The sequence below is a fragment of the Chelonia mydas genome, chromosome 3, assembly GCF_015237465.2.
Source record: "Chelonia mydas isolate rCheMyd1 chromosome 3, rCheMyd1.pri.v2, whole genome shotgun sequence".
Classification (NCBI taxonomy): Eukaryota; Metazoa; Chordata; order Testudines; family Cheloniidae; genus Chelonia; species Chelonia mydas.
In genome coordinates, this window is record NC_057851.1 from 186,937,440 (window position 1) to 186,964,900 (window position 27,461).

Below are 27,461 nucleotides of genomic sequence, written 5' to 3' on the forward strand. Positions count from 1 at the left end.
TAAGAGCGAGAACTAAGCAGCCCAACCACCGAAAATAAAAAGTTGGACGGTAACTCATCTAATTCTCTCAAAGCTGAGCACCAACCATTCTGATGCTGCTGCGCTGGAGCCTTTTGTAACCAGGCCATTAGGGCAGAAGTAAAACCCTTCGCACCCACCCATCAAGCCAGGTCAATGGAAGTGAGAGAGATGTCCCCAAGTCTTTGCGTTTAAACAGCAGCCCGACAAAGGGACCCTTTGACTACCTTGCTGCCTTCCAGTGCCACGCCGGACACAAACAAAATAAAATCGCCGGAACGTATGTCTTAGCCCCCCACATGCTCATCACAGCATCTCAGAGTGACCTCGTTTGTGTCACAACTGAGCTGCAGCTTCTCCAGCCCCCAAACAAGCCATTGGGTCCCTTACGGCCGTGCTGAGCCTACGCCGTGTCCCTTTTCCCTCTCACACCGTGGGCGAGCATGCTCGAGAGCCAGGGCTCAGTGACCCACGCACCAATTTGCAGCTAAACTCCCCAGACCACCTTTTTTCTTGGGTTTTTTTTTCTTGGTTTGTTTTTTTTTTTTTTACCTCTTAAACCCAACCCTTTCCCTTGTCCCCCATTGGATAATTAACCCAAGCAGCACAGCGGCTGGCTCCAGCGCTGTGTGGTTCCCTGCTCGTCTTTAACCTCTCCAGGCGGGCTCGCCCCTGGACGCGCATTTCAAGGGTTTGCTTTTTATCACTTTCCCGAGGGGAGGACTTGGGGACAGGAGGGATTTCGCCTCTCCCGCGCGCTGCCACCGCTCCCCAGGCGCAAGCCAGCAAAGAGCCCGCGGCCTGAGGGAGAGGGAACCTCGCCCGCTTCCCTTTCCCAGTGGCGCGTCCAGCCGCGGACTCGCTCCGGTTCCTCAAGCGGAGTTTCGCTGCCCGCTCCCGCGGGCGCGCAGGGACAAGCGGGCAGAGCCGCGCTAACGCTCAGCGGGACCCCAACAGGGAGGCGACCTCCAGCTCCATGTCACCCACTCGCCGCTAGCGCAGTCCCCGCAGGGAGAGGGCCCCGTCCCCAAGGCTGGCCCCCTACTGACTCCATTTACCCCTGTCCTCCCTCCCCCCGCGGGGCCCAGTGCGCCCCCAAGCTCCCCTTCCTCTCCCTCCGCAGGGCCCAGTGCGCCCCCAAACTCCCTTCCTCTCACTCCCCCGCAGGGCCCAGTGCGCCCCCAAACTCCCCTTCCTCTCCCCCCCCCCGCAGGGCCCAGTGCGCCCCCAAACCCCCTTCCTCTCCCCCCGCAGGGCCCAGTGCGCCCCCAGTCTCCCTTCCTCTCCCTCCGCAGGGCCCAGTGCGCCCCCAAATCCCCTTCCTCTACCCCCGCAAGGCCCAGTGCGTCCCCAAACCCCCTTCCTCTACCCCCGCAGGGCCCAGTGCGCCCCCAAACTCCCTTCCTCTCCCTCCGCAGGGCCCAGTGCGCCCCCAAACTCCCTTCTTCTCCCCCGCAGGGCCCAGTGCGCCCCCAAACCCTCTTCCTCTTCCCCCCGCAGGGCCCAGTGCGCCCCCAAGCTCCCCTTCCTCTCCCCCCCCGCAGGGCCCAGTGCGCCCCCAAGCTCCCCTTCCTCTCCCCCCGCAGGGCCCAGTGCGCCCCCAAGCTCCCCTTCCTCTCCCTCCGCAGGGCCCAGTGCGCCCCCAAACTCCCTTCCTCTCACTCCCCCGCAGGGCCCAGTGCGCCCCCAAACTCCCCTTCCTCTCCCCCCCCGCAGGGCCCAGTGCGCCCCCAAACCCCCTTCCTCTCCCCCCGCAGGGCCCAGTGCGCCCCCAGTCTCCCTTCTTCTCCCCCGCAGGGCCCAGTGCGCCCCCAACCCCCTTCCTCTCCCCCCCGCAGGGCCCAGTGCGCCCCCAAACTCCCCTTCCTCTCCGCCCCGCAGGGCCCAGTGCACCCCCAAACCCCCTTCCTCTACCCCCGCAGGGCCCAGTGCGCCCCCAAACTCCCCTTCCTCTCCCCCCTGCAGGGCCCAGTGCGTCCCCAAACCCCCTTCCTCTACCCCCGCAGGGCCCAGTGCGTCCCCAACCCCCTTCCTCTACCCCCGCAGGGCCCAGTGCGCCCCCAATCTCCCTTCTTCTCCCCCGCAGAGCCCAGTGCGCCCCCAAACTCCCTTCTTCTCCCCCGCAGGGCCCAGTGCGCCCCCAAACTCCCTTCCCCTCTCCCCCGCAGGGCCCAGTGCGCCCCCAAACCCCCTTCCTCTCCCCCCCGCAGGGCCCAGTGCGCCCCCAAACTCCCCTTCCTCTCCGCCCCGCAGGGCCCAGTGCACCCCCAAACCCCCTTCCTCTACCCCCGCAGGGCCCAGTGCGCCCCCAAACTCCCCTTCCTCTCCCCCCTGCAGGGCCCAGTGCGTCCCCAAACCCCCTTCCTCTACCCCCGCAGGGCCCAGTGCGTCCCCAACCCCCTTCCTCTACCCCCGCAGGGCCCAGTGCGCCCCCAATCTCCCTTCTTCTCCCCCGCAGAGCCCAGTGCGCCCCCAAACTCCCTTCTTCTCCCCCGCAGGGCCCAGTGCGCCCCCAAACTCCCTTCCCCTCTCCCCCGCAGGGCCCAGTGCGCCCCCAAACCCCCTTCCTCTCCCCCCCCGCAGGGCCCAGTGCGCCCCCAAACTCCCTTCCCCTCCCCCCGCAGGGCCCAGTGCGCCCCCAAGCTCCCCTTCCTCTCCCCCCGCAGGGCCCAGTGCGCCCCCAAACTCCCTTCCCCTCTCCCCCGCAGGGCCCAGTACGCCCCCAAACCCCCTTCTCCCCAGCAGGGCCCCGTGCGCCCCTAAACTCCCATGCTCCCCCCCTACAGGGCCCAGTGCGCCCCTAAACGTCCCTTCCTCTCCCCTCGCAGGGCCCAGTGCGCCCCCAAGCCCCCTTCCTCTCCCCCCCCGCAGGGCCCAGTGCGCCCCCAAACCCCCTTCCTCTCCACTCCTGCACCCCGCAGGGCCTCCCTGCACGCGCTCTCCAACCCGCCTGCCCCCAGTGCCAACAATGCGCCCCCTCCCCTCCCCTCTCCGTAATCCGAGTGCCCCCCCGCCCCCAAGCCGCTCTCCTCCCCCGCCTGCAGCCCTCGCCCCCGACACGCGCCCTCTAACCCCGCAGCGCGGCCCCGGGCCCTGGCGGGAGGGGCAGGGAAGGGAACTCGTGCGCTGGGGGGCGGTTAGCCAGTGCCCAGCGGAAGAGGGCGCAGGCAGTGACCCAAGCCCTCAAGCACGTCCCCGGGATGTCACGCCCGGGGTTTCGAGGGCTCCGGAGGAGGGAGCGCGGGAAGGCAGCAGCGAGGGGGACGCAGCAGTGCCAGGAGCGCAAGGAGCGGCCAGCTTCCCAAGCGCCCGGCTCTCCCTCCCGGGGCAAAAGGCGGCTGCAGCCAAACGCGGCCGGGCTCTAGAGACAGAGGGGTTAATTAGCTAACTCGGCGCGCGCCGGCTCACGAAACACCCGAAGGGGAGCGGCGTTTGTCAGCGCGGCCCGACGCCGACAGCCACCCCGGGTTCCAGACGGGCTGGGCCGCATGCACAGGCGGGCGGAGCGGGACCCTTCTCTTTTCATCCCCCCCCCCCCCAACGCGCGGTACAAAGTCCCGCTTGGACGCTTCTTCGCAGCCCGCGCCCGCTGCCCTGGGAACCTCGCAACTTCGGAGCCGCACGCCCTGGACCACCTCCCGCCGCTTGGGAGAGGGGAAAGACACATGTGCCGCTCTCCTCCCTCGCCCTCTCCAGGCACAGCCTAACGCGGAGGGGAATTAAAGACCAGAAAGCATTCGCACCCCGCCTTCCAGCCTCCTGCAACCTTCCGAAGCCAACACCTACCAAACGGGGCAACCCGGAGGTGACACATTCAAATGTCACACCTATCGCATAAGCAGTGGGACCACGACTCCCAAGTTCAAAGCATGAACTTTTGTTTTGGCCACCCTAAGACAATTTGGCCTCGCTATCTAGACGGCAATCTTTGCAAGCCACTCCCTGAAGGTAAATTGCTAACAAGCGGGGCACAAGGTGAATCTTACCACGGGAGCGCAATGAATGTATATCAAGCCTCAGCCTTCTAAAAAAAACACAACACCCCAAACTACAACTTCATTTCTTCAGCTTTCACTTTAATAAAATAATGATTCGTTGGGAGAATGGGGTATAAATCTTCATTTTGGAGGCAATTAAAGTGTTGATTTCATTCGTGCCCCTAAGCGATTCTTGTAATTTGCTCAAATAGCTTTATGTACCCAGCACTCCAGAGCTTTTAGAAACCCATTTTCTAGTTAGACTTGTTGGATTACAATTTTTATTCAACAGCAGCTATCCGAGTTTTCCTAATCGAGATCTGAATTTAACAGTTCCCTCATTTTAAACGTTATAATAGTTATGTAGGATGCAAGTCAACCAGACACAAGCAATGCCCATGTTTCCATCTTGTTTTCAATGTCTCATTAAAAAAGTTGAGAGAGTCATGCTAACGTTTACAAATAGTTGAAAGCTTTTACATTCTCAGTATAATTAAAAACTGGGTTTCTTGCAAGTTCATGCCTTAAGTCAAACCATTCTTCTGTTCTACCGCTACATTAATAACAGTCCGATAATCTTTGCTTCTTTCTCGTACATAAAAAAAACAAACGAACATTTGAGCTCCTACCAAAGCTGAAGTATAGTGCACCTTTTTGTAAGTAATCTATAAAATAACTCCTGGTTGACAGTGTTCTTGATAATGGCAAAGCAGCTAAGAAAACTCCTGTCTGCTTGACTGCGCCTTGCTTTAACAAAAGGAAGCCTCCAGAGTCAGCCTCATTACACCTAGAATTGTATATAGGAACCAGATCATAGTTTTTAGTTGTTGGGTGTTTTTTTTTTCCCCCTGAGCCAAATACTATTTCTAATCATAAACAACCAACCATTAAAACGTTACAATTCACAAACAAGGAGCTCGAAACGCCAAGGCTCGTCCACTTTAATGTTTTAGAAGCTTGATTTCGCTTTGGTAACCTCTTGAAATTAACCCCCCCCCCCCCTCCCCACACACACACACACACAAATCACACTACAAGCCACTAAGGGAAAGCAGCGAACACAAGTCGTCACTATATGCACACATTGGGTGTCGAAGCCTCTAGGGTTTGGTCTATCCCAGCTTTAACACAGACATCCTAAAAGCCACTAAACTGTATTTTTTTCTAAAGGAGACAGTTTGAAAAACTTGAAAGTTCAATGAAAATAAATTAAAACCTTGGTCTGGTTTTATTTTTCTATTAAGTAAAATAAAATGGGGGCGCTTGCAGCAGGCAGGCTGTGCACAAAGCAATGTTCACTGAGGTCTAAAAGCGCTCGGCCAAGGAAAACTGACAAGACAGACTAATGAACCGTAGAGACAGGAGGAAAATAGCCAGTATTTGCTAGATTTCAAACACTCTCTGTCTTCCCTGGACCACCTATCTCGGATTTTATTATTATTTTTCTAAGTGGCTTCAGCTATTCCTTTCTAAGCATCCAGAAGCCTGCGATTCACGCCTAACGCTTCTATTATTATAAAGGGTAAATAAAATAAAGACAAAAATTAAAAGCGACAAGAAACAGGTCAAGTTTGCAGGCAATGCTTTTACAAGCTCATCTCGCCAGGTCGAATCCGGGAGCAAGCCTTAATGAAGCAATAATAGCCACATTATTCAAAAATTTTCATTTCGATGGAAATTTATCTAAAAGGGACTTAATCATATGCAAATAATAAAAGGAGGCGTAGTGACCCAGCAAGCGATCTGCATACAAATTTCAGCGTGTGCAACACTGGAGAGATCATCATACCTGATCTGTAAGATTTGCTGATCTTGTTATGTCTTCACTGTCTGATTTTGATCCGCCTTCTCTATCGTCTATCACCAAATCGATTGGCATTTTTCCTTTCAAACAGCTAATATACCGGTGGCAGAAATTGTCACATAATTCGTGTACCTACATTATGACAGAGGTAAAAAAAATGAAAATATAATCAGGAGTACATAAGTGAAATTGACAAGTGCAATCAACCAACCCTTCCCCCAGCCTTGTGACATCAAAAGTTCTAAATGGGGGGAACACACAGCAATTATCCCCCGGAGACCTCTAGACGCATCCAGAATTAGGAATAACTTTCTTTTCTCGCAAAATAAAGATATCCCAGAAAATTGACAGTGACAAGATGATTCACAGGCTACAACATATTCAACACCCGTGTTAAATTCATCTGCTCCCGGAGCTGTGGCCATGAGAGAGGTGACCTGCATGGGTGACATTTAAGGTAAACTATTTAATTTCAACCAGTTATTTCATCATAAAACCTTTCCAAAGAGTATGAAGAGAGAAAGGGATTTAAAAAAAAAACCCTGGATGCACTATACTGAAATACATTATAGGCATCCATGACCTTAAATCCCAAATCGCTGTAATATATTTGTTCTTGAGTTTCCACTATTAGTGGGCATATTTTAACACCTTTCATGTACATGAAAACAACCTGCCCGTTATGGGTAGATAAAATGGCTGGGGGTTCTAAAGAAACTTTTCAAGCATTTAAAAACCTCTCGAAATGTTTATTTTCTGGAGAAAGGGGATTCTCTTGTAGGCCAGCTATCAATTACATATAAAAATCCACTGGAAACCTGAACGTGCGTTCAACTGAATGTTGGTTTGAATTACATTGCCTTCATATTGTTATTATTATTAATTATTATTATTATTGCTGAGATTTCCAGAATAGGGAGGGGAACAGAATTAAGCCTGCATATTCTCTGTTCTCTCTTAGCTTAGAGGCGTACAGCATTCACAGAATCAAGGAACTGCCACAGCTATCAATTCGGCTTTGTCTCTGCAAAACGTTACAGGACAATCTGTGCCCTGACTGTGACCTGCAGATGGCTCTTAAAAAAATCTCGACCAAACTAACTGAAACTAAACAAAGCACCTTCACCAAAAACAATCTCCGAGGCGTGGCTGAAACAAACAAACAAACAAACAAACAACATTCAGAATATCATCTGCAACACACAGAACTGTAACTATTGATACAAAGCCAGCAAGGTATTAACATGAACACAAGGCCGGGTCGTTTGTGAGCCCGGTTTCAGAGGCTGAAATTGTAATTAAACTGCGAAGAGAAATGGACGCTAAAATTGGTCTTGACACTAATTACCAGACAGAAAGACATTTATGCAAATTTACCAGAAGCTTGAACTTCAGCAATACTGAAACGTAGGAGGAAGGGAGAAAAAAAATTACCTTCTCTAACTCCAATAGATGAAACCTTAATACTTGTATGGCTTGAATCATCTGCAAAGACACAAACAACAGGAGCATCTATCTCATTCCTGAGTTGCGGTATATCCCCACAGCTGCCCCTTCTGTCGTCTATAACTTCAGTTGTTGTTTTTTTGTAGTAGTAGTAAATAAAAAAGTTGTTTTGATTTATGGCAATAACACTAAAACTTAATAGCAGTGGCTTTGTACGCTGTTTAACAAGAAGCGAGCTAGAGTTAACAAAAAATCCTATTGCAATGAAGTAGCTAAATTATACGGATCGTAAACATTTCCTTCAAAAAGTGCAATCTATTGCGACGTCGTTGGACCCTCGCTTTGCAAAGGAGGAGAAAATATTCCTAATGCAGAGGCAAAGTATTTGTTTAGCCTTTAAGAAAAAAACTTGACTTCATTTTAGGTCGGTTAGTTAAACTATTCATCTCTATCCATAGTCACTGTTTACATTTCCCATAAAGCTATTTTAAAGGTGCGGGGGGGGGGGTATGTGGAGACCTCAAATACACTGATACATTCGTAGATCAATCCATGCACTGCTTGGGCAGGGCAAGTCTGCCATAAAGACCCCAAACTCTCATTTGGATGGGGCTTTCTTTATGTACTTCGTTACGTGATTTTACTTAACACGGAATTACTGCCCTGGATTACTTGTAATTAAAAAGATCCACGCGACAAAATTTCCATTTAGAGCCCCAAATCCTTGTCAAAGCCTAGCACCATCTCTCTCCAGAGGGCAGAGAAATAAAAGGGGAGCGCTATTAACTCTTACCAAGTTATCCAGTTCAGGATTAGAGGAAAAGAGGGGTTTTTCTGCTCGGATCTAAATATAAGAAAGGGGAGGAAAAAAAAGATTTGAAATATGGAAACAGAAAAAGCAGACGTTATTATTTCTTGCTTCATTACACTGTCGGGTCCATTATGTAACCTTTCCTTCAAAGCTCTGACTGTTAGATTAAGTACATCATATAAACACTTAAACAAATGAATCAAATGCACTGAAAATACCCACAGACATTATTAGTTACATCTATCTAGCTACGCTCCGTCTTGTGTGAGCTGCACATCCCTATAAGCAAAGTTTAAAAAAAATACCTTCTTTATTTATTTATTGAGATGGTACAATCGAGACTGTATTGATTTATTTCTGGCAGTATGGGGGGGGGCTATGAATTTTTTTTTTAACGGAGACTTGTTTTCTTGTTATGTTAGAGGTTTTTTTTCCCCCCCAGCACGGTTTTGCTGACCTGTTTGGCGAACACTGCTATGTCTTCATTGAAAGACTCTGAGGAGCAAACATCGCCTCCCGCTACCCCGGGCTCCCGGGGAGTGCATGTAGCTAATTCACATTTCTCAAAAATCAGTGCTAAAAGAGGGAACAGGGGGTGTCTGAAAGAAAATACAATAGTCACAAACAAGACAATGGTTAGTCCCAGAATAAGTGGGGGAGAAACATCCAAGGTGATCTTTTAGCAAGCCCACTACCACCACCCCAGCTGCACCCCCTCCCGCAATCATAGCTCACCTACCCTTCAACCGAGAGACCTGAAGTCGAAGGCCCTGAGCCATGGACTGTATCTGATGATCGCTTCAGCATATCTGGCCAGAGAAATTGTTAACATTTGCTATGAATAAAACCAAAGCGGTTCCAGCAGCCATTTTGAATTAACTTTCCTTTCCTTTTTTTTTTTTAATTATTATTATTTTTAACTCCCCTTCAAATTGCGGACTTTCTGGATTAAAAAAAAATCAACCCAAGCAAACCCCAGCTTTTTGGACTCGGGTGTGGAACGTGCAAATCCCCCTTGGCATCGGTAATGATAATGTTCAAAATGAGAGCTGTTAACTTCGAAGACCAACCAAACTGCCAGTGAGTTGCCCCAATTCGGGTAGCACGAGCGATCCAGCGATCCATTTACATTCACTTCAGTTGGCAGAGCACGCTTTTATTTGGGTCATCATCTCCCCCCCCCACACACACACACACCCTCCGCAAGTTACTCAATATAGGCGCTGCTCACCCCTCTTTTTGCTATATAATATTGCACAATGATACCGACCTTAGAAATGTGTAAGCCAAGTGCTTTGATTTTTGCTAGCTTGAGTAACTCTTAAGGAGACGTTTAAAGTCATTTACTAGCTATAAAAGCTAAACTGAAAATTTAATATTTGATTTGATTTGATTACAAAATGCGTTCAATTTCTGGGATTTCATAACTATTCCAGAGAATCCTGAATGGAGTTTAAACAAATCCTACAGCTTTGTGATAATGAGATAAAGAAACTGCATGATGGGATGGTTTTGCTTCAAAGCTTGCTGTTCTCAGCGAGATGGGGGGAAAGGATCTTAAAGTTCCCTTCAACTTAATATGCGCGAACTGTTTTTAAAGCTATCCACGAAGCAACGAAACACATCAGTTCCAAATGCAATGGCCTAGAAACTATTTTATAAGTGACCGCATTGAGATGCCTCAAATGCTGCTAGAAAACAGAGCACAGCTCAAAGAAACAATCCCGAAGTTTTCTACTTAATACAGCATTATATATTAACAAAGCTAAAAAGTTTTATTCAGAATGGAACCGTTCAAGGTATTCTTTCTTCTAAACTCTTCCAAAAGATTTACCTCTCCAAACAGGTTGCACCACGGAAATCTTTCCTTTTGATCACAACACTAATGACTAATTTTCCTTAAGCTCACAGTTTAGCAGTCTTTTATATTTAAAAGTTGTGATCAAAACCACATAGGAGTCTAGGTTTATGCAACGAAGTAGCTTTCCGTACACACACACACACAAATTAGGCAAGTTATAATATTTGAACTGAATACTACCTATGGATAACGTTTATCCGTTTCAAGCCCCATGGAAAGTAAATCTTCTTTACTGGAGAATCATATGCCGAGCATAATGTGAAGCAAAGAAAACTTGAAATCCTCCCTAAAATTTGCATGCAATTATAATGGAAGCCTGGCTCACAAGAATTTACCTACGATTTGAGTCAATGGCTTTTACTTCTGCCTTCGTCAGCGAGGGAAATAAGGGCATAATCATCTCTTAACTAACAAACCCGATGCCAGCTTTACCTACCCATAAATGGCATCTTTATCTCTCTTTAAAGCGTCATTGACAGAGGAGCCCATACTGGGAGGCATGGCGTTGGTGTGAGCAGTGTGCGGGTATTGATGAGAATGCAGCGGAGGACCGTGATTCAGATGGTGAACAGGCTGCATGGATCTGGCGGCGTGAGGATCCCCATACATGGTGGTGGGGATCCCTACTCCATCCATCCCACCGTAATGGGGTAAATCGTCGTACTGCATGACAGACAAAGAAAAAAAGGTCAGAAGGCCAGTCGTAACCGGAGGTTAGAATGGGGGAAGGTCCAGCACATGGAACTGGGCAGTGCTAAATCTATGGATTTCAAATAAACAGGACCCAAAAAAAAAAAAAAAAAAAAAAGGAGGGGAGAGGGTGAAGATCTGTAAAAATACATTTCCCCAATAGGCCCTCAAAACGGATTAATTCTGGATCCTTGAAAAGCATCCTTGTGGAGGGAAGTAGGTAAAAGCAGCGTAGGTTGCTTTGGAGTGACGCTCAAAATAAACACGTTGCTGAAAAGTTTCCTGCTTCAATATGTCTCCACAGCAAAAGTTAAAATGAGGACACCTATTATTAACACGGGGATTAACACAGGCTCCTGGTTTAAGGTATTTCACTGTGTGTGTGTGAATTGTCCCAGTGTAGAGCATTCCTAATGTTTAAATGATAAATTAAACTCTCTTTAACAAAAATGTAAAGCACCAGTTTAGATGCAAGACCAAAGCTGATACACTTTTTCTAACTATTGCAGCACAATCTGAAAATTGGGAATTCCCATGTGGAGGAAAAACGTGAGTTAAAGCAGTTAGTTAATTTTAAGATATCCTGTTTTAAACCTTCCGACTGTTAAGAAGGAAAGTACACAAGTATCAATGATCTGATGTTGTCCAAAGTTTAATAACAAAAGAGTCGATTTTTGGTTTACAGCTATTATGTACAAGCTACTTCATTGTCGATTTGCTGCAGATGTGTGCATGTGCTACTGAAAGTTTTGAATTTTAAGTATATTCTTTGTTAAACATTAAAAACCGAAAGTTAAAGTGGCACTTAAGGATAAGAGGAAACTGCCACTTTTAATCTATTAAAAGCAAAAGTGTGAATAAATTGTTTTTAAAAACTCTGACAATTGCTTGAACTGAAAGAGTAAAGGCAAGTTTGTCAGTACAGCAACTTTCTTTTACAAACTGTACTTTGAGGGACAGTACACAAATTATTGCAAGCAAACTTAATTTTATGTCGTTTTTCTTTTAAAAACTCTATTCATTACATGGTAATTGTCCCTCACAATATTTTCATCGCATCTCAATGTATCTGATAAGTCTAGAAAAAATAATAATAGTAAAAAATAGTAATAAATAGTCATAATATCTGTGAAAATTATTTCTGCCAATTCAAATTTAAATATGCAACTATTTTTAAATGAACGTCTGACTACAGCACTTGCACATTTGTGATGGCAAAAAGTTATGTTTACTTAAAGTTTAATAAGTTATCTTTGAAAAGTGAAGATGTATGTCATCACTAACGTTAAATGCTAAATTAAAATGTTCAAAGACACCTTAGTTAAATATTTTAAACGCTGGTGACTTTAAAACGACATTGTATTCTTAGCAGTATAGCTGTAATACTGATAAATAGAAACACTTGTATTTTCAGTTACATGCCTGTATATCATTACTTTATAGAAAGTTTGCCTCTTCCGTGAGGTGTCTGTGATAGGAATTGATAGAATCAAGAAATTGACAATATATATATATAGGTTTGAGCCAAAGAAGAGGTGGGAAAAAACTTTTTCGCAGCGTCTCTGTCAGCCACGTTTCAATATTATTTCACATTTAAATTCCATTTTTTTAATACGTACCCTTTGCGCCATCGGCCTGGCTTGCTCCCTTCCTACTTCAACTTCTAATATATCCTCTTTAAGGCCAGTGTGAAAAGAAACAAACGCGAACTCTCCCCCAAACCCCCAAAAATGCAAAAATCCCTTAGAGTCGCCAGCAATGTGAGCAATCGAGGAAAATCTTCAGCTTACTGGATCTCAAAGAAACGACACAATAATTCAGCATTAAAAAAAAGAGAGAGAGAGAGACTCGCCCTCCTTCTCTTTCTTTCTCTCTCTCACTCTCCCCCTTTCGTTTCCAAGACAGCAGCGGGGAGAAAGCAAATATCCTTTCCCCAATCAGTTTTTTTTTTTTTTTTGGTTTAAAAAAAAAAAGTGCCCCTCAAACCCAACTACCAAGTCTCATGGCTTTTTGCCACTCCAGCTGTCAATCAAAGGCGAGGTTGTCAAGGTGGTGAATGAATGATGATGATCCGCTGTGTGTACTTCCACTGCTCTGGACACCTCAAATGTTAATATTCAAATGCATGGAGGTCTAAGCGCTGGCTTGTTCTTGAATCAGTCCTAATTCCTAATCAGATCTCGCTCGCGCGCTCCCTTTCCCCCTTTGCAGCGGGAGAGGCTAGAGGAAGAGGGTTAAAAATGTCTGTCTGAGTTTGTCTTAAAGGAGCCACGATCGATGCTGCCTGCTGCAAGTCCCCCGTGCGTGTGTAAAGTGTGTGTTGCACAGGCGGAGAGGTGGATTTGGACCAGAATGCTGGAACCCGGAAGTAGTGGTGGCCATAACAGGTCGCGTCTTACACAATGCACTGGGCTGCATCAACTCGGCTCCTAGCGCAGGGGTGGGTTGGGTGAGATGCAAGCAAAGAGGCTGTGCGAGCCACAGAAGCGTTCAATTAACAACACACACACACACACACACACAGGGTTAGTTACTAAAATAGATTGTAATTCTGGTGTGTGGCTGGGCTCTTAGCTATTTTAAGAGCTCCCTGTAAGCAGAGTTCATTGCTGCCGGCCAAATTATGGGGTATTGCAGGGTTGGGTGGTTTTTTGTTTGTTTGTTTGTTGGTTGGTTTGTTTTGTAGAGGGCAGGATTTGTTTCTGTCCCCTTTTCACACCGAATGCTTTGGGTAATTGTTTGCAGCCTTTGCCAAGATCTGAGCTGGCTCACATGAGTTATGTGAAGAAGAGAGGAGCAATGGTTAAAGAGACAACATCCATCCTTCTTCCCAGAGCCCTGCAAGCACATCCAGTACTCCAGCGTTTCTAAGTGTGAGAGCAAAACTAGGAGATGACCCAGAGCGTCTGCTTCTGGACACTGGCTTGTTTTTATTGCGAATACTGTTACCGAAGTGATTGGCAAGACCGAGGGCAGGAAGACAGAACGCAGGAGAGCTGTCTGTTATATGTTCTCTCGCGCGCTCAGCTCGTGTCATACGCAGCAATCCACGCCACTTCTGCCTAGCCGCCTCGGAGTGAAATGGCCATTTCCTTTGTCTAATAGCAATGGTTACTTTGTATTTACACCCTCGCTATACGGCAGCGCTCTAAAGGATCAGCAATCTCTTCCCCCCCTCTCCCTCCACCGGAGGACTTTCATTCTTTTTTGTATCCAGAGCAAGCAGTCTTTCCCCCCCAGCTAACTCCCCGCAACGAAAGTAAATCTATTAGAGCGAAGTTGAGGTTTAGAAGGAAAGCACCAAAACGCACTTCGGATGAGCCGGGCTCATTTGCTAGAATTTATTCGGTGCCCATGTAACTCTGAGCAGATGTTCCACACAGACAGTAGTTGATTCAAATATGCAACATCTTTCAGAGCAGAGATCCGTGAGACGGGCTTTTTTTTATTCCTCTCTCTCTCTCTCTCTCTCTCTCTCTCTTCCCCCTCCCCCAAGCTCCAAGTCTCTCAGAAAACTCCCCCTGCGGTATGTTGGAAAATGAGCTCACCCAAATCTCAGTAGGCAGCAGTGGAGGAGCCGCAGGCCAATCAGGAGCTTGTCTTCGAAAGCCAGCCGTGCATTGGTGGAGGGGAAAATCAATTATCAAATAATCGATCAGCAGGGAGCTTCGATCTGCGGGGAGTGCCAAAAAACTCTCCCTCGGAACAGAGAGGCTAAGTTCTCCAAAGCAGAAAGATTGCTCACTTGTTCTGCTTAGCCATAGTACAAGCTGCTGCCTAGGGGCAGACATAAACATACCCTGCAAGGGGAATAAAAGACACCCTTCACTCTCTCTCTTTCTCTCTCTATATATACAGGGAGAGAGAGAGAGAGAGAGAGAAAAGTACTTTTAAAAAGTTAAGGTACGATATATTTATGTCAACACGATGTTACGGAGCTTGATATGTGAACTCAGCAGGCTGACAGCTTATACTGACACAGCAAGGCATTCAGTGCCAGCGTTTACTGTTTACAACACACACGTTTGTGAACTCGAGGCATCTTCAGCAGTGTTCCTTGCATGCAGTGGTCCATACACGTCATGTAATGACCGTACTTTTGATTGTTTGGGGTAAGGACGATCACTTTTTCCTGTGGCATTACAGCTGCAACTTTTGACTTAACAGCAGAACCTGAAATAGTAAGAACGATCACTAAGAAGTGGTCTTCTCGTTAGTGTTTACCGGGAAATAGTCTGATTTCTTTCAATTTCTCGATTAAAAAAAAAGAACTCTATGCTTATGATTTATTATTATGGCAATTTTATGTTTGCTTTTGGGATGCTCAGGCAGTAAGTCTTAAACAGAGATAAATCACATACGATTTCTGCCAGGCCAAAGTCTGAAATGTAATGTTAACAGACGGAATTCCCAGCATCAACATAATCCCTGCCTGCGATCTAAATCTTCTCTTAAAGTATATTTTAGGGGGCAAAACAGATTTAAACTCACTTTAAAAAACAAACCAGAACCAAGGACTTTTCTGAAGCTGTAATTGCAGCGACGACGCAAAATAAAACAGTATTTTTATAGGGATTGCTATTGAGAGAGCTCTAGTATTCCCTAAACCGTCTCTTTTCTCTGCAGGAGAGTGCAGTTGTTTCATATTCTACCTGTGTGATTATTCAAATGATCCGCCGGCTAGGTGTTTCAAATTTGTCTCAGAAAGGAAAGATCTGTCATCGATCAGATCAGTTCAGTAGGGTGGGAAAAAAGTGCCAAATCAAACATTAAAATATTCACACATAGGGCTCAACGATCCTTAAATGAGCTGCATGGGGCGGGTTATCCGAGTAAAATCTACAAAATAGAAATTACTGTGAAATGCACTTGGGTAAAGCTGCTTTTTAACAGCTTTGAGGGACCATGGAGGAGACAGATCAGAACAATTTGAAGCGTGCAGATACTCTTTAGTCCATCTCTTGCCGTGACATTTCAAACCTCAAGAAAACCAGTTTCGATTTCCCCCCCCCCTTTGCTGTAGGACAAACCTTCTATGCCAGCGATGAATATAAAGACTTTTCAGGTAAGACTATTTTAATACCCTAACCCTTCCTCTTCTCAGTATTGGGAAGTATTTGTTGTGCTCTTAACAGACGTATGTTTGATTTCTATATTTATTTAACTCAGAGACTGAATTCAGAAGCGATTCCCTGTCTTACAGGTTCCTTTCAAAGGAGGATACAGTTTAAATTCCAGAAATGCAATGCCTCTTAAAAATAAAAAAGCTTTAAACCTTAAATCTAGCGTCACTACCAGGCCTTTATGAGAATAATTCAGAACAATCGGGGCTAGAACACTTTTACAATGTAATTACAGTAGTACAAATTGTTTGCCCAAACCTCATTCTGGATAAGGATTTTACAATTAGCAAACAGTTATTACTGTTGGGGCTTGCTGCGAGAAATTGCACTGAGGACGTCTCGAGTTGCAATCTACTGGCCATAAAAAGACTAACCAGGCAGCAATTAATCATCTATTAAAAGGGAAAAGTAAACGGACAGTTCCACACTATCTTAGTAAACTACCAACGACATTTATGTGTTCTGTGACTACAGCGACGCACACATTCCCAACTACTGCCTTTTTAGGAAATGTAGCTATTTTTTGCCAAAACTAGGGGTCTGATTGCTATTTGTTCCGGGAACCCATTTACACTTGCCATTGTACTATGGAAAAGAAGCTGTGGGCGTCCCTCGAATTTTACAGCGAAATGTGCAATTAGACAGAAAATAGGCAGAATTGCGTACTGGATGTAGATCTGACTTTCGCTTTTTCCTTGTAACTGTGTTTAACAGATTTAGCATTTAAGAAGACGTGTTTTGCTTTGGAGCCTTGTCTGCACTACTTCTGTGATGCCACGCCGACAATCATTTTACTTATTCTTCACCTCAGAATTTGCAATTTGAACTTGTATAAGCGAAGGCCTTTCACATGAGGTAGAAGGAGAGGTCTCAAAGTTCAGATGATGATTCAGAGCAAAATGATGAAGAAAGTCCTCCATTAAGTGGAATTTGTATATATTTGCTTATCATGTAATAAATAAGACTTTAAATCAGTCTGCATTTCCTAGCTTAAGTACATAATTAATTTTACCTAATAGCATTAAAATGAGTACTAGTTTTCTGATAACTTTTTATAGTTTGACGGGAAGGGGCTTGCAGTTGGGAAAAAATCAACAACAATACATACTCCTTCCCCATTAATATTTACATTTAAAAATTCAAATAAGGTCAAAATCCCCGAAGAAAACAGATTTTAAATGCAGTAGAGAGATAATAAAGGAATGTGGCAGATAAGAGTTTCAAGTGATATGAGTCAAGATACCAAAAAGTCAAAGCCTAATGAATGGCTGTGAGAAAGGTGAAGAACTATTTAAAGATCTATTAAAGGGCAAAATCTGAAAAGGTGATAATAAAAGGAGGTTAACTGGAGGGGATTAAGTGAAGATGTGAATCAAGTGCCCATGTGCAAGTAAAACTGTGGTTCATGGAGGTTTGTTTACTGGATTCTGCTTCAGAAAACAAAGAACGCCTGGTCCAGTTAGGAGTCAACCAGAGGTCAGCTTGTGCTATCCAACAGTCAGAGACAAAATAGTCAAGTCACTGTATTCAGTAAACAGTCTGAATGAATAATGGTAGAAATGCACTTTGCGAAGGAAAGAACTGATTTCATTAGACTTTTCTATTTCAGCTCTTTAGAGTAGCATGGTACTTGAGGGGAGGAGTAAAATGAAGGAGGGGGGGCACTACACTATTTAACATAATTACCAGTTCTGACACTTTCAGAAATTATAGAGGTCTTTTATTAATTAAATGGCGGGCTTAATAAAATATTCATAATAAAATTTACGGTTGACGTAAAACTTTCTAAACACTGCTGTAAATTTTTAATAAATTAACTGAGAAATGAGTTACTAGCCTTGGCTTTTGTCACTTAAACTTCTGCATAAGTAGTGAATGTAGAGTGACAGCAACGTGGGAACCTTTCAGAACCAAAAATGTGTACAATTACAAAGGGTTTTAGATCTCGGAAAAGTCGCCCTCAGATCTAGAGGTAAGCATGCCTTTTTTATAAAACTCGTCTGTAGTGACGGATTCCAAAGAGCATTAGGAGTAAGGTCTGATCTGTTTTAGCCTATGCTATACCATACGTTAGTATTTTAACATTCACATGGCAATTCAACGTGATAGAATGAAAGACTGAAGTCACAAAATTTGCATTTGTGAAAAGTAAAAAGATCCACTTAACAATATTATATTTGCACAGGATCAAACGAGAGTTAATGTTAAGTAGCTACAAATCAATCTGGTGTATTTTAAATTGCAACCTGTAAGAAGTCCACAATTATGTTTTGGATGATCAGTTATTTCTTATTTGAGTTATTAGTAGTAGTATTTTGTTTAGCTGCCTAACTTTTTTTTACTATAACTCTATTTCAAAGACTCGTTGCTTTGTCTTTTATGTTGCTATACTTTTCGCTTAATACAAAAATCGCTGGGTAAAAAAAACTCTGGTTGCTTAATTAAAAATAATCTGGTCGATTGTTTTGCATTTGAAGACTTGAGCTTTTGTGCCGTCTACTGGACAATGAAAAAACTACAGCCATAATTTACTTAAACTTTCTTTTGGATAAAAGTACATTTTCGGAGAGGATGGTGTGTCTGTTTGGAGGGGCGTGGCGTCAAAATTGAAGATGAAGGAAAGAAAAGTGGACCCGAATGCGAGATCTATAGATTAAGTTACATTTTTCTATATAAAAAACTTTTATACTCCAGGTTTAACGGCTCAAGATTTTATTGTTTCATGAACTACACTCAATCAATTGCACTAAGGGTGACCCCAGAAAGACGGTTTGAGTTTATATGTGTGAGACGGTCTTAAACATTTAGATAAAGGTGAGTGATAGAAAAAATGAGGATAAATATAGGTAAATCCTCCAGTTTTAGAATTATTATGAATTAAAGTGCTGTAGCTTATCCCAATGTAAAAGAAATTCTTTCATTTCTAAGCAACACCGAGCGCCACAGACTAGTACCAACGGAGAGCAAATTACATTTAAAAATAATTAAAATTGTTTGTGGGGGGAGGGAGATATGGACGTTTAGGTGAGTAGTGCATTATTTCTTATGTGATTGCAAGGGATAAAAACCATGCGCGTTACTGCTTTCATTTCGTAATCAGCTGCCTGTAAAAGTGCTGCGGGACTCCCTGACGGATGCTCTGAGATACATGCAGCAGAAGTTGGATAATTTCCTCTTAAATTTGCAGTATACACTTTTGGTTCTCTGTTCTTTAGCCTATATAGGAAGCTGTTTTAAAAAGTCAAGCAAAGGAGATGTTGCAAAAGCTACACAGACTTTTGCAGATGGATTTGGAAATGCTTAGTACAAAGATTAATTGAAATTAAAATCCTTATTGCATTTAATAAAATAGTGTACGTTTAGATAAAAATTCGGAGTCAAAGTGAGTTTTAGAATATTATGACCATAAATCTGGTTAAATAAGCTATTTTTATTTATGCATGTATGTGTGTGTTTGTATATATACACACACACACTGTAGAGACCTTAAAATATGCTAAACAGAGCTGTAAGGAAACCTTTAACCACTTGTATTAGACCAAGAACTATAGGTATCTTGCTTTGCAGTCACTTGCAGAAGTGGAAGGTAATCGTTTCCCACTATCCCTGTGAAAAGTTGTTATTCTGAATTCGTCTGCTCACATAGTGCTGTCACTCAAAGAAAAGCTTTTCATACAGATTTGAACTTTATTAGCGATGCAAGTTTTTTTTTACACTAGACAAAATAGAAATGCAATTAACCTGTGCGCATATTGAACGCTTAGCACAGTATGTCCATCCTTGTACATCAATATGAAAGTATTTGTGAACTACTACAAGCCTCATTCAAATTATCCATTAACAAATAAACACAATTTTGAAGCCACCAGCCATGGAAAACTGGTATTTCATAATCTCAGTTGTACTATAGTAAAATCAGTGTATTTTGTTAGACCCTTAAATGCTGTGTTTGCTTAGAGACAAATTTAACATATAATTTCTTTCATATTAACTCATGGTATTCAGCTTGTCTAGCGAATACAGTACAGAAATATTTCAGATTACCTATAATACTGATGAAAAAGTGCAATTAAATAACTAAATCAGGAATTGCGAGCAGTTAAACTTTAGGAAGAAATATGAAATGTAGGCTTTTTGGATGTTGCATGTTTAGTTTTCATAAGTGAATAGGGATTCTGCAAATCATACATATAGGTAAACTCAAGCATAAATAACAAAAAAATCGTTAAGATGTTCAGCTATATATTAACATATTGTACGAATCAAGCAATGTTTTGTGAATACTTGGTCTTGTTTAAAACTAAAAACCAACAACCCCAAACTACTCCAAACGACTAGTTTTACCTGCGGGGACCTAGAAGAATTATCTGAGAGATCACTTTCTACAGTGATTGGTTTGGATAAATGCTACCTTAAGGGGGTTACAACGTACCAAATAAGTACATACAGACGCTAGCTATTGTGCCCATCTAAAACGAATGACTCCGGACATGGACCAACATTACAGAGCAGCTCGAACTTCACGCAGGATGGCTTTCCTGGTGACCAATTCAGAGGCAAATTTCCCCCACCCCTCACTCCTGCTAGGTTTCGCTACGGCGCTGCACCGTTTGACGCCTGGCTAAACGCAGGCAAACCCTGCTGCCCCAAGGAGAAGCCTTCCCGCTCCGCCCTTGGCTGTTTGTTTGTTTTTAAACCATCCTCTTCTGGTTCGAGCTTCCCGGTTTGTCTCTCTCCAGCAGGGTGAATTGGAGGCGGGAGAGGGGTGTCTCTTTCGGGCTCCCCTCTCCCTAGCTCAAAGGCCTGACGCCGCTGAGCAGGCTAACGGGGCTCTTGCCTTCAACGGCCGATGTGTGTGAGCGTGTTTGTGTGTTACACAGACCCTCGCTTTCCACAGCACACCCCAGCTCGGGTCCTCTCTGTCCTGTGATGTGTGTTTGTGGGGGGGTATGAGTGAGAACTATCGCTGCTGGGTGGATACAAACCCCCCCCCCCACCCAGGTTTTATGAAGAGCTCCCCCAGACAGCTTTACTCCGCCCTTACTCCTGGTCGCTTGCAAGCAGCACGCGGGGTCACTCCAGCCGCCAAAGGAGGAGAACTTCCACCCTGACTCCGGATTGCTCCAGAGCCCGCAGGCTGGCGGTGGGGCCGGCGGGACACCGCGGGGGCGGGCAGTGTGTTTCTATGCCCTCGCACTGGTCACTAGCTGGGCTTTGTTCCCGTTAGCACAACAAGCCAACAGAGACGCTCCTGACACCGTCCGCCCGGAGCGAAACGGCCCCGCTTTGCGACCGCTTCTCCTGCCCAGCGTGTCCGAACGGCACCTGGAGCTCGGGGCGAGGCACGCGTGGGCCCCTGGCCCGCCTCTGCCCCCTCCTCCTCGCCACGAAAACCAGCCCGCAGCCCACTCGCAGCGGCCCCCCGCGCCGCGGCCGCACCGAGAGGCCCCGCGTCGCCGGCGCTGCGATGTCAGGTGTGCTAATGGGATTAGGGCCGCCTGGAAAATGGGCGAATTAACGCGAGTCCCTCCGGCCGGTACCGGCCGCCTGTGCTGTCTGCCGCCCCGGGACGCAGCCCCGCGGTGAAAAGCGAAGGCGAGTCAGGCAGAGGCACCGGGGCTGAAGCCAGAGGCGAGCGTCACGTGTAGCCAGCGCGGGGGACACGGCTCACACCGCGGCGGGCGGGCTGGGAATTGGTCGCCCCCTGAAGAGCAGAGCCAGGGGAGAGAGAAAGGACATGTGTCCGCGTGTGAAAGAGGAGACGCGCTGCAAAAGGAGCGGGGCTCCAGGCAACCCTGCCAGGGGTCTGCGCCAGGAGCACCCGCCCGGGGAAAGCGCTAACCAATGTCTCCCCAGCCCGCCCCGCGCCTTGACAAGAAGGCGCGATTTCAGTCTAGTGTGTCGCTTTCTCCAACATCTGTGGGTACACGATCACAGACTTTTGCATCCTTGCCTACTGACTTTATTAAATGGAGCTGCGAAGCTATTTCAGCCTCTATCTTTCCCATCCGCAAACTATCCGCCTGGAAGGAAAAGGGCTGCAAAAAAAAATAATAATTTTTTTTTTCACTCGCTTTTCCCCCAGTGCGCTGCATTATGGGTGGTGCACAAATGACTGATCTCTGAGTAGCTCCTTTCAACCCAATCCTGGAATTGTGTGTATGTGAGAGTGTGTATGTGAGAGCCAGTGTCTGAGGGGGTGTGTCCTGAGGGTGACAGTGTGTATATGTTTCTGGAGGTGTGTTGGCAGTGTGATTGTAGCTCTGTTGGTCCCAGGAAATGAGAGAGACAAAGTAGCCAAGGTAATATCCTTTATTTGGCCAACTTCTGTACCTGTGTGTGCCTCAGTCTGTGTACTTGTGAGCATGCGTATGCCTATGTATCAGGGTGTATGTGTGTGTGCCTATCTATATCTGAGTCCCCTGAGGAGAATTTTTCAAGAAATTGTGGCTGCTAAAAAAAAAAGCGTAGGCTATTCTAAAGATCAGTTAAAAGCCTGCTTGTTAATTATTTTCTTTTCTTTGCAGGAGAGTTGTCCAAGCTGAGGTTTCTCCCTCATCCTTCCCTGCAAGAGAGCAGAGTGTACACCATGCGCGCCTCATCGTCCCAGAACACAGGGCCAGTCCTAGCCTGGGGACACAAGGATTTCAGCAGCATTTTTCCCTACGGGGCGGACTAATTGTACAGAACCCCACCCCCTTTCATTCCTCCCCACTTACTTGAGCACACGCAGCTGCAGTCACCCTTGTGGCTTGGAAGGAAAGGCGGCCTCCTGCACCAAGGCTGCAAGGCCAGTTCCCCAAGGCAGCAGCTGCGAGAGGGAGGGGGGCAGGCGGTGAAAGCTGCACTTTCCTCTGAGCAGAGTAGTGTTCCCTCTGAGGGGCCCCCAGCCCCAGGAGCCGGCTCCCAAGCCCTGGGCCTCCCGCATGGAAGCAATGTTGCCTCCTCCATAGCCACTAAGCCATCCGGGCAGGCAAGGTTTGCAGTTTTAACTCTGGCTATTAAACCACGTTGTCCTTGTTATAGTTCAAGGGGCCAGATCCATGTGTAGGAATCAACTGTTAGCACCAAGCACAGAGGCTTACAGCAAGAGATTTCAAAGGCGTGATTTAGTTTGTGATTAAGAAAACACCACAAGATAACAGTGATGATTGTTTCATTTAAAAATCACAAAAAGCCCTGTCATTCAGCGGGTGAGAAAGGGTAACAGAATGGGAAGATTCTACAAAGAAACACCTCGGAAGTGTGTTCGCTTTCAGTTTACTCTATTGTAGACTATTCAGTTTACCTATAATATTTTACTCTGGTTATGCTGGCTTCATTCAAAAAGTATTATAATTGCATTTTACAGAAAACATTCACTATCTGTTTCTAACCCTAGACTTAGAAACTGAGCCAAGCCAGGAAGCATAGATCTCAGATCAGAGCTATATTCAAACTTCCCAAAATCTGGAAGTGGACAGATCTACTTGGAATCATAGAAATACCTATTAGAGCAACCAGCTCAACTCCCTGCTAATGCAGGATTGTTTCCCAGCATTTACTAGTGCTTTGTCCAGTCACTTATTAAATAGTCTGCTGATGAGGTTTTCATCACTTCCTGAGGGAGATTATTCCCCAACCTGTTTTAGGCTCAGATTATTAAAAGCTATTTAGGCACTGTTGTGCTCAGCACCACAACACCTAACTGAGTGAGAAGCCTAAATATCATGTTCAAAAGGGATTTAGGTGCTTAGGAGTCTAAATTCCATCTACAATGGCATTTAGACTCCTAAGTACCTAAATACCTTTTGAACATGATATTTAGGCTCTTACGCCTAAATACCTTTACAAATCTGGGCCAGACTGTCAGGAAGACTTTACTTCTAACTACTCTCCCTTTTACCACCCTAGGCATACACCTCCTCACACCCTTCCAATATTTATAGATGGTTTCCAGTCCCCACTTTGGCTGGTTTTTAGGACCAAATTAGGTTTCCTCCTCCAGCTCCCTAATTATTTTTGGCCCTGTTTCTGTCAGAAAACTACCAAGTTTGACAATGTCTGTCAAATTCAATGGTGGCCTAATCTTATAGCTACAGATGGGCCTGAACTATAACTGCCCAGCTATCATCAATGGGGTCAACCTGTGTTAATCAGTTTTTAATCAAAATGTGTTTTAGGGTCTGTCATAAATATAAAGGGAAGGGTAAACACCTTTAAAATCCCTCCTGTGGGCAGAGGAAAAACCCTTTCACCTGTAAAGGGTTAAGAAGCTAGGATAACCTCGCTGGCACCTGACCAAAATGACCAATGAGGAGACAAGATACTTTCAAAAGCTGGGGGGAGGGAGAAACAAAGCCTCTCTGTCTGTCTGTGTGATGCTTTTGTCGGGGACAGAACAGGAATGGAGTCTTAGAACTTAGTAAGTAATCTAGCTAGATATGCCTTAGATTTATGATTTCTTTAAATGGCTGAGAAAATAAACTGTGCTGAATGGAATGGATATTCCTGTTTTTGTGTCTTTTTGTAACTTAAGGTTTTGCCTAGAGGGATTCTCTATGTTTTGAATCTAATTACCCTCTAAGGTATTTACCATCCTGATTTTACAGAGGTGATTCTTTTTACTTCTATTAAAATTCTTCTTTTAAGAAACGGAATGCTTTTCCATTGTTCTTAAGATCCAAGGGTTTGGGTCTGTGGTCACCTATGCAAATTGGTGAGGATTTTTATCAAGCCTTCCCCAGGAAAGGGGGTGTAAAGGTAAGGGAGGATTTTGGGGGGAAAGATGTTTCCAAATGGGCTCTTTCCTAATAATAATAATACTGGTTAGACGTTTGGTGGTGGCAGCGAAAGTCCAAGGGCAAAGGGTAAAATAGTTTGTACCTTGAGGAGGTTTTAGCCTAAGCTGGTAAAAGTAAGCTTAGGAGGTTTTCATGCAGGTCCCCACATCTGTACCCTAGCATTCAGAGTGGGGAAGGAACCTTGACAGGGTCTCTCTGTATTACAAATGTAACTGTACCAGGACTAAATGAAATATTCCAGGGGCAATTACACCACAGTCAAATAGAGAGGCACTGTTCCATTAGATGCTGCTTTGCTATGCAGCTGAATTAGACTTTTCAGTTGCTATGTCACATTATTTTTAAGAGTTTCTATTATGCTCATCACAGCCACAGTTCTGCAACGACTTACACAGATACTGAAATTTAAGTCAGGATATGTCTACACAGCAAAGGAAAACCTGCAGCTGGCCTGTGCCAGCTGACTTGGGCTTGGGCTGTGGGCAGAAGTGTCAGAAGCTCCTGAAAAGTGTGTGTGTGGGGGGGTGCCTGAACCGTGGCCCCACGCCTTGCAATGTCTCTTCCCTCTGAGCCCTCCCCACTCCCCCAGTTCCCCTGAGGCCCTGCCCTCATGCTGCCTTTCCCCCCCAAGACTCCGCCCTGATGCTTGCTCCTCTCCCCCATCGCTGACCCTTACGGCTGGTAAAAAGTGGGAGACCATAGCCTTCCCATGTTTAAAAGTGATGGGGGCAAGGCATCCAAGCCCCCCCATTCCAGCACTCCTGGCTGTGGGGCTGTTTCATTGCCAGGTAGACTTCCAGGCTCGGGCTGGAGCTTGAGCTCTGGGACCCTCCCATCCCACAGGCTCCTAGAGCCTGGGCTCCAGCCTGAGCCCAGACATCTACACAGCAATGAAACAGCCCTGCAACCTGAGTCCCACGTGCCTGAGTTGGCTGGCACTTTGCCAACCACGGGCATCTAGTTGCTGGATAGAAATACCCTGAGTCCTAATGAAAGCAAAGGGGCTTCTCATGTGCATTAAGCCAAGTATATGTCTGAGTACTTGCACGTCACTGGGGCTTTGATCATATTGGGGCTATAGTCAGTGGAAATTCCCTAACAGTCAACAGGATAGCCTTGTTGTGGCCTCCTTTGCCCAGGTACTTGGGTTGGGAAGCAGATTACCATCTTGTGTTCTTTATCTGCCCAAAGGTGTCTTGGGCCAGGCTCCTAACTGAGGAGTCAGCAGTGTGGATTACTTGCCTATTTCTTTCTGGTGGGTCCCTTTCAGTACTTGCCTCTTGACTGTAGGGGCTACAGATCTCTCTTTGGCTCTCCTAAGTCTCATCCTTCTCTTTTTGGTTGACGATGGCATATCTAATGCAGCTATTGAGACTAAATGGTCCACCTCTTTCCAGAGGTTCTAGTCTACCTAGATGACATCTTACTTTTCCATCTCCATCCCACTCTGGGTGTTACCCTCCTGCATAGGATAGACCTGTTTGGTCTCTATCTACATACCTATCCCCTATTGTCTTTGCTCAGTGGATTTAACTGACATTCGAGTTGCTTCACATTTTATTCACAGTGGAAATGCTATGGCATGTGGACGTGACTTACTGAATAACAGCCTCTAATTCTTAAAGCAGCTTTTCTTATTTAGTGTACTTTATATTTATTTACAGTTTACAGAGAAATCTTTTTTTAAACGTTGTTAATTGCTGCTCTTTTATTCCTTTCCCTCTGTCCTTTCTCCAGTTTGTTTTCTAAGGCAGGGGTTCCCAAACTTTTTTCCCTGAGGCCCATCTGTGCAGCTGCAATAGGCACTGTGGCCCACTATTAACACTTCTTGAGGAAAATTATTACATACATATAAACTACAAACAAACAATGTACATGTTTCCTTTTCCTTTTAATGTAAACAATTGTAATGATGGAAAACCCTAGCAATATGCACTCAAAGAAATGCTTCAAGATCTTTGAAACCAGACAATTTTAATAAAACTACACTTTAAAATAATGTTGAGAGCAAAATGTGGCATTCAAACAGGGAAAACACAATGCGTAAAACTGAACAATAAGCGACACAACAATGTTAACAAAATTGTTAAAAAACACATTGCGTTGTTTGTTCATTTTGAAACGAAATAGTTGTCCAACTTTGAACACTACGTTGTGTTTTCCATTTTTTTAGTGTAACAATCTGAATTTCTGTGCTGTGTAACTAAAGACCCAAACCTACTCTCTACTAGTTAGAAAAGAATGAAATATTGTCACTAATAATATAAAACAACAGTTATATTATCACACACTGAGGCAACGGGTACTCATCTGATCTGGTAAAGGAGAATCCAAACTTCAAGTATGTGTCATCATATTTTCTTACCACTTTATTTTTTTGGCTCCTCATTTCATGTAGCTGTAGATGGGCCAGGACTTTCATTATCTTCTCCACCAGTGCACCCTTCTCATTTTCGAAAAATAAATCCATCCATGTCAGACTGAAATACTGCTTGCTGTTTTTTACAGTTGTAAATGGCTGACTGTGTGTATGTTGCTAGGTTACCTTGCACTGAAACGCACTGTTGTACTTGCGAGAATTAATCTTGATATATTGCACTTGCTTTTTAATAAATAAATAAAATGAAGTTTCTTCTATACTCTGTCCAACATATGCAGCTCAGGACATTATATTTATATAGCTTTTACTTAGATCACACGAGTCCCACGTGGAGTTAAAGATTTACTAAAAGCTTGTCTGGAGAATGCAGTTGCGTCAGCGGACCACCTGGGACTGTGGGCCGCGGCCCACAGTTTGGGAACCCTTGTTCTAAAGGACTTCTTACCTGCCTGTCTCTTTTCTTAATTTAGATTTTGTTTAGAAAGTCTTCCTCACTCATATTTTCCCTTGGATCTGTTGCCTACTAATTTTACTTTGAAGTTCCTCTGCATCATGTTGGAGGTACTTG

At 45.2% G+C, this 27,461-nt stretch overlaps 1 protein-coding gene and 1 long non-coding RNA gene across 6 annotated transcripts in view; one reads left to right on the top strand and one right to left on the bottom strand.

Moving 5' to 3' along the window:
• The window catches only part of MEIS1 (Meis homeobox 1), a 124,177-nt gene extending 111,822 nt beyond the window's left edge, over window positions 1-12,355 (bottom strand). For 3 of the 5 annotated variants that reach the window (XR_006289937.1, XM_027825323.3, XM_027825324.3), the window contains exons 1-6: window positions 12,227-12,355; window positions 10,354-10,580; window positions 8,514-8,655; window positions 8,039-8,089; window positions 7,234-7,284; window positions 5,785-5,931 (exon numbers count right to left, since the gene is read on the bottom strand). Coding sequence is in view for 4 of the 5 variants with exons in the window: in XM_027825323.3 (XP_027681124.1) it covers window positions 5,785-5,931; window positions 7,234-7,284; window positions 8,039-8,089; window positions 8,514-8,655; window positions 10,354-10,580; window positions 12,227-12,238 (630 nt within the window). In the remaining variant the exon portion in view is untranslated. Of the gene's footprint in view, window positions 1-5,784; window positions 5,932-7,233; window positions 7,285-8,038; window positions 8,090-8,513; window positions 8,656-8,795; window positions 8,866-10,097; window positions 10,318-10,353; window positions 10,581-12,226 lie in introns of those variants that run through there. The other 2 variants (XM_037896035.2, XM_037896033.2) reach the window with 2 other exon arrangements.
• On the top strand, window positions 10,577-23,984 carry LOC114020202. The gene is made up of 3 exons (XR_006289938.1): window positions 10,577-10,973; window positions 11,117-17,702; window positions 22,258-23,984. It is a non-coding gene; the product is annotated as an uncharacterized LOC114020202 (long non-coding RNA).
• The last annotated feature ends 3,477 nt before the right edge of the window (window positions 23,985-27,461 follow it).